This window comes from Drosophila miranda, chromosome 3, assembly GCF_003369915.1.
Source record: "Drosophila miranda strain MSH22 chromosome 3, D.miranda_PacBio2.1, whole genome shotgun sequence".
NCBI classification, from domain to species: domain Eukaryota; kingdom Metazoa; phylum Arthropoda; class Insecta; order Diptera; family Drosophilidae; genus Drosophila; species Drosophila miranda.
In genome coordinates this window covers 6,669,375-6,676,571 of record NC_046676.1, presented here as the reverse complement: position 1 = coordinate 6,676,571, position 7,197 = coordinate 6,669,375, and the positions used below count along the sequence as shown (strand labels likewise).

At 38.6% G+C, this 7,197-nt stretch overlaps 1 protein-coding gene across 1 annotated transcript; it reads left to right on the top strand.

Annotated features, from left to right (window-relative positions):
* Positions 1-1,468: 1,468 nt before the first annotated feature.
* On the top strand, positions 1,469-2,436 carry LOC108160765. The gene is made up of 4 exons (XM_017294966.2): positions 1,469-1,685; positions 1,755-1,967; positions 2,033-2,147; positions 2,209-2,436. Exons 1-4 carry the CDS (start codon positions 1,558-1,560, stop codon positions 2,389-2,391), a joined length of 639 nt encoding a protein of 212 aa, XP_017150455.1. The 5' UTR covers positions 1,469-1,557; the 3' UTR covers positions 2,392-2,436.
* Positions 2,437-7,197: the final 4,761 nt, after the last annotated feature.

Genomic DNA, 7,197 nt, shown 5'->3' with positions numbered 1-7,197 from the left:
ACTTATCGATAAAGCGAAAAGGCGTTAGTGGCAGCAGCCTTTGATAAAATATACGGTCTGACACTCGGAAATATACCAAAATAGAACGTCTCATTTTCAAAATATACCCTAAATGTACTGATGAATTCAAGTTATGTTATACATATTCCTCGTTTTTGATATTCCGTCAAATATTACTAGCTAGATAAAGCCCCCAAACCTGCCCACATAATTTTATCCGATTAATGAACCAATTTTCAACTTGACTGTCTGGTTTTAAATATTCTGTTTCATTAGATTGTGCCCAGAAAAAAGGTTTAAGCGAAAAAGGTTAAACAAATAGAACTTAAGTGAGCAATCGTTTCTATTGCTCAATTTTGATATTTCGTTGAATAATGCTGTCTAACTAAGACTCTCAGCCTCAGCTCAGCCAACATATGCCATTTATGAATAATTTTTGTTCAAGATTAACTGCTTTTAGGTACTCCTTTTTATTGTATTTTGACTAAAAGAAGGTTTAAACAAAAAAAACAGTCGCAATGTTGTCACGTCAGTGTTGCTGGTATTTGAAGATTTGTTGCCTGTCAACCGGAGTATGGCCATTTTTATACCCTGTTTCATTAATTTTATGTAAAGACACAGTTTTTAAAATTTATATGTTGTATTCATACATTTGATTAGTTTCCTTTATATTCAGATCCCGATACTCAGACTTGGTCACTGTTGGAAGACCTTTAATTGCAAAATATCGTTGAAATATGTACCTTTAAAATAGAGACTGACTTGTTTCTGCATTCATGAGACCCTGGGATGACAAACATTTCCGCAATTCTATAATATCTTTTTCCTACAGTATTGCGAATGTTGCCCATGTTGCCCAAGTTGCGGGACATGCTGCTCGTTTTTTCTGGCCTATACAGATTAAATGTTGCCAGCAACATAATACGTAAGAAAACGTAAGTGAGTATGGAAAGTAGGACATTGTTGAGCTGAAAAAGGACATTGTGGCTACCAAAAATCCCTCAACAAAGAGAGGGATACAAAATACCATACAAAATAGAGAGCAATTCCCCAAAAAAAAGAGCAAGTCCCACCAAACATGAGCGCCAAAGTCGAATTGTTTGAAAGTGAATGAGTGACAATGATTTATATGCAATAGAGTGGAATAAATGTATTTTCGACAAGATATGCTGATTTTCAGTACTCCATTATATTGGACTGTGTCTAAAGTAAGGTTTAAACGTAAGTTTAAACGAAATGATACTTGTGTTTGAAATCTGAGTATGGACATTTGTATAACCTATTTCCAACACAACACCCTATATACCATTTACGCACTTCAAAATAAAATTTAATATAACATTTCTTAAATATATCTTTATATACCGATACACCCCCTCTAGGTCACACACCTTGGAAGTTTCTTAGATATTATCGGATAAGCGATATTTTATTGTCTTCAGTATTTTGTAGTATTTGTAAGACGAGTTATGGCTTCCCCAAAACTGGTCACACCTATATAAGCCACCGACGTGCATTTTTTAAATTAAGTCGCATTTTTTTTGTAAAAAAGTCAAAATGTCTGAAAAGAATGCCGAACCAGACCCCGAGGACATAGAGGCTGCCTACAATCGGCACAGCCAAATTGTGCCCGAGGTGAAACGGGCCTACCAGGAAGCTATATCTAAAGTTTTTGCCAATCTCAGGCATGTGCAGATTTCGTCAACCCGTATCACTTTTTTTGTTATTAATGGAATATATTTCTCCCCATGCAGTGCCGAGGATCTGGCTCCCTTTGCCGCCATTCACGCAGAGCACGGGGACACATACTTGGCCACCGATGAATTGGTGGCTGCCATGCGTCAGAAAATGACCACCATATTGAGCAAGTTGAACCAGCACTTCTTTGACAACAACGATGCAGAAAACAAGTTGGTTTTACTGGAAATGCTCAAGGAGAAGTTCGCCCCCTACGAGGGCCACAACTGGTCTGTCCTTCGCCTATACTTGTCGCCCTGCACGCCCTAACTTGCTGTCTGCCTTGTCTTTTCAGGAACGTCACCCATCTGTCCCCGGAAGAATACACGCGTCCGGTGCGCATGCGCCTCTTGGATTCCAGTATCTGCGTGATGGAGAGGGAACTGGCAGCACAGGAAAAGGCACTTGAGGTTTGTCTTTTGGCCAATCGCTACTAGACGCGACAATTAATTCGTAAATATTTCACTGCAGGTTGCTATGGCCAAAAGCAAAGTTAACCGAGAGCGCTTACAAAACATTCAGAACAAACGCGTTAAAGCGAACGTCTCGATGAATCAGAAGATAGCCGAGTACACGGAAATGGAGCCGTACCTATTGCACCTCGAGCAGTCGATCAATGATTCTTTTTTGCCACCAGGCTTTGATCCACAATAATTAATAAGATATTGTTTTGTTAATATAACTATAACATACATATAATGTTTGATGTTCTTTATGTTCTGGTTGTGGTTCGGTGCAACATGTGCTACAGTAGATTTTGACTCTGTAATGTACACGACATTGTTTCCGTGTTAATGTGCCTGATTGCCCGGCGCTACTAAATGGAATGCAAAATGGAAAGAGCTTTGATATTGGTCTGCACTTGAAACAGCCATCGATGCTAGCCGGGGGAGTGATGGTCCTCCGGAAAATCGGGCTGAGCTCATTAATACACACCTATAGAAGGCCAGACGTGTTAGTGTGTGATTTTTACGCGGCAATTGTCGGTTAATTCGAACTCTATATATGTATAGCCGCACACTTATGCGAATTTTAAGTGCTGCCAATTTTTTACGAACAACTTTGTTAGTGAGTGCTTCTTTGCCGCATTTGGGCTTAAATAGCAAGGAAATATATGTTTCAGAGTCGATCATTGATCAGAATCCATCCACCCACATGATATATTTTCGTATTCCTGGCGTATTTTTTTTCGGCGGGGCCGGGTCACCCATACTTTTGAGGATTAAAAGTGCTACCCATACTTTTGAGGATTAAAAGTGCTACCTATTTTTCGAACTGTCATTCGATATCGCTGCGCTAGCAGCAGCAGAAAACTATAAATTCAGTGACATGGGAGGTTTCTTTCCTTTCGATTTCCAGCAGTCAAGTAAGTGAGTAGATGAGCTTCCTGAGCAATAAGAAATAAAAATTATTTGCACAGCACATGCGCAGCGTTTGTGAAACATAATTTGTATCGGTTGATTCGGCAAATAGTGTATGAGAGCTGAGAGTTATCTTTTAACTGTACGAAAGGTCTTTCCACCCATTTAAAGATTGCGGAAAATTGTGTATTTGCCTGTGCGCGTGTGCGGCGGCGTCGCCGCGTCGTCTACTGGAGCGCCATTTTGTTTTCATCATTTAATTTCATCCGCGGCGTGGCTGTGGTTTTTTCAGTTTAAACGCAACAATTTTGCAGACAGCAATCTGGGGTGAGCATTTTAAATATTTTATAAAAACGATCAATCTAGATCGACGCTTGAAATATTGGATATTGGCAATTTTCGCCGCGTTTTCAGATCCATACATACATATGTATGGATTTATGCCGCCACGCCATTTTGTATAAGAATTCAGTCGCATGTTTGTGGCGAAATTTTATCATCAAATTTTTATTTGTATTTGTATAAATAAAGCTCGATTTGATTTTCACATTGAACCAAATTTGACATCGAGCCTTGAAACGCGACAGTCACACATGCATTTATACATGGACACATGCATCTGTACGTAAAAAAGTTATTTTTTTTCTCGCCATTGCCGTTCCAGTAGAATTTGCGGGAAACTGCTGTTCGGATTGGATAAAGTTTCAATGTTTCCACCAAATGGAACCGAACATAGACCTGCGCATGCGCAGCGCGTCTGTTACACATACATGTACTTTTTTAATTGCAAACTTAAATTTTTCTGATAATCCTGTTGTTTCCTACTCGTTTAATACAAAAATGTACATTTGAACATTACAGTTTCGATTTTAACATTTCACCAAAATTAGCACCCTCGTAGACCGCGCGTCGGGTATACATACATACATTCGCAAACGTGTGATTCCGCCATTTTCAAAAAATTCTTGCTTCGTACGAAGCGTTTTGCAACGTCCGTCGTTCTCCCTGTCTCTTTTTCGCGTCGCGTCGCTTAAACTATGTACATATGTATGCATTTTGTACATACGTTTAAATTCAAATGTGATTGGTACATACAAATTCAAATGTAATCGGTTCCTAAACACTCGTTGCTTGTTTTCATTTTCTCGAATTTTCACGTTTAGATATTACAGGACACGATTTTTCAGATTAAGCAGCAGATTGTAATTTATTTATCTAAAATCTAATTCAGCTGAGACAACTATAATAATGTACATATATGGTTTTTGGAAGAATGGTAAGCTCAAATTGAACGCAGTTTGAGTATTGTTGCAAATGTGTCTAATTAGGCCATACATATGTATGGATTTATGCCGCCGCGCCATTTTGTATAAGAATTCAGTCGCATGTTTGTGGCGAAATTTTATCATCAAATTTTTATTTGTATTTGTATAAATAAAGCTCGATTTGATTTTCACATTGAACCAAATTTGACATCGAGCCTTGAAACGCGACAGTCACACATGCATTTATACATGGACACATGCATCTGTACGTAAAAAAGTTATTTTTTTTCTCGCCATTGCCGTTCCAGTAGAATTTGCGGGAAACTGCTGTTCGGATTGGATAAAGTTTCAATGTTTCCACCAAATGGAACCGAACATAGACCTGCGCATGCGCAGCGCGTCTGTTACACATACATGTACTTTTTTAATTGCAAACTTAAATTTTTCTGATAATCCTGTTGTTTCCTACTCGTTTAATACAAAAATGTACATTTGAACATTACAGTTTCGATTTTAACATTTCACCAAAATTAGCACCCTCGTAGACCGCGCGTCGGGTATACATACATACATTCGCAAACGTGTGATTCCGCCATTTTCAAAAAATTCTTGCTTCGTACGAAGCGTTTTGCAACGTCCGTCGTTCTCCCTGTCTCTTTTTCGCGTCGCGTCGCTTAAACTATGTACATATGTATGCATTTTGTACATACGTTTAAATTCAAATGTGATTGGTACATACAAATTCAAATGTAATCGGTTCCTAAACACTCGTTGCTTGTTTTCATTTTCTCGAATTTTCACGTTTAGATATTACAGGACACGATTTTTCAGATTAAGCAGCAGATTGTAATTTATTTATCTAAAATCTAATTCAGCTGAGACAACTATAATAATGTACATATATGGTTTTTGGAAGAATGGTAAGCTCAAATTGAACGCAGTTTGAGTATTGTTGCAAATGTGTCTAATTAGGCCATACATATGTATGGATTTATGCCGCCGCGCCATTTTGTATAAGAATTCAGTCGCATGTTTGTGGCGAAATTTTATCATCAAATTTTTATTTGTATTTGTATAAATAAAGCTGGATTTGATTTTCACATTGAACCAAATTTGACATCGAGCCTTGAAACGCGACAGTCACACATGCATCTGTACGTAAAAAAGTTATTTTTTTTCTCGCCATTGCCGTTCCAGTAGAATTTTCGGGAAACTGCTGTTCGGATTGGATAAAGTTTCAATGTTTCCACCAAATGGAACCGAACATAGACCTGCGCATGCGCAGCGCGTCTGTTACACATACATGTACTTTTTTAATTGCAAACTTAAATTTTTCTGATAATCCTGTTGTTTCCTACTCGTTGAATACAAAAATGTACATTTGAACATTACAGTTTCGATTTTAACATTTCACCAAAATTAGCAACCCCCACCACCAATTAGACCGCGCGTCGGGTATACATACATATGTACATTCGCAAACGTGTGATTCCGCCATTTTCAAAAAAATTCTTGCTTCGTACGAAGCGTTTTGCAACGTCCGTCGTTCTCCCTGTCTCTTTTTCGCGTCGCGTCGCTTAAACTATGTATGTATGCATTTTGTACATACGGTTAAATTCAAATGTGATTGGTACATACAAATTCGAATGTAATCGGTTCCTAAACACTCGTTGCTTGTTTTCATTTTCTCGAATTTTCACGTTTAGTTATTACAGGACACGATTTTTCAGATTTAGCAGCAGATTGTAATTTATTTATCTAAAATCTAATTCAGCTGAGACAACTATAATAATGTATATGGTTTTTGGAAGAATGGTAAGCTCAAATTGAACGCAGTTTGAGTATTGTTGCAAATGTGTCTAATTTGGCCATCATATTTATCCAAATTGAGCATCGCCAAATGTGCGCGTTACATACACAAAAGCATTTAAACGTCAACGACTTTTAGGAAATCGTTCCCCCTCCCCACCGTGATTTCTGTAAACACTCGGGCCTTTCGTTCCCTTCGATCATCAAAGCTCCGTTTCAGCGCCGTAGTGGCGCCATGTTGCCTATAGTTGTCTCGTTCTCGCACCGCTTGCCTTCCTGTGCAATTTTTGTCTTCCCTTTGCCCCTAGCGAGAGACAGTCAAATGTGCGAATGAGGGCCAAAGGAGAGATGTGGAATGTTTTGTTGTTTCTCTTTGTGTGTTTATTCTATTTCTTTGAGATCGTTGGCCGATCTAGATTCTGTTTTCGGTAGTTCGCGAGTGCGTGCAGTAAAAGTGAAAAAATTAGTGTAGTGTATTCGTGTTCGGTGGATACCTTCAAGCTGGGGGATGGGCAAATACCGTGTTGTATTTTAACAGTATTGCACACCCCCCGGCCGAAAAGTGCCTACTGCTGGGTTCAACAACTAAATCTGGAATTATTGATCGTGATTAGTGTACAAGCGGAAGGGTGCATCGCGAGCTGCTTTGATTTGTAGGCCGTGGTTCTTGCAATGCGTATTCATAACGTATTGCACTAGCCCCGGTCCATAGAACAATAGCAACGGCCGGCAACAGCAAAGTATGTTCACATTTTTCATGAATCATAAACATACAAATACATTCATAGTGTGCGGAGTAGGTGCTGTGCATTTTCACACCCACATTTGTGCGTCTAAGTTCTGTGCAGTATATATGTATGTACATATGTATTAGTTTAAAATATATTGCACACTTCTCAGACCACAAATGTGAACTGTCTGGTCTTCGATAAATAAAATTAATACAAAATAAAACATTCCACAAATTTCTGCCCATCTATTTTCTGGACGGAGTTTGCTCAATACGTATTTATATATATGTACAT

Bases quoted from the DNA above. Each gene is read 5' to 3' on its own strand.
- LOC108160765 (XM_017294966.2), top strand. From the start codon at position 1,558: ATGTCTGAAAAGAATGCCGAACCAGACCCCGAGGACATAGAGGCTGCC. The intron at 1,968-2,032 runs GTCTGTCCTTCG...TTGTCTTTTCAG, and splicing joins CCCTACGAGGGCCACAACTG to GAACGTCACCCATCTGTCCC. The intron at 2,148-2,208 runs GTTTGTCTTTTG...ATTTCACTGCAG, and splicing joins CACAGGAAAAGGCACTTGAG to GTTGCTATGGCCAAAAGCAA.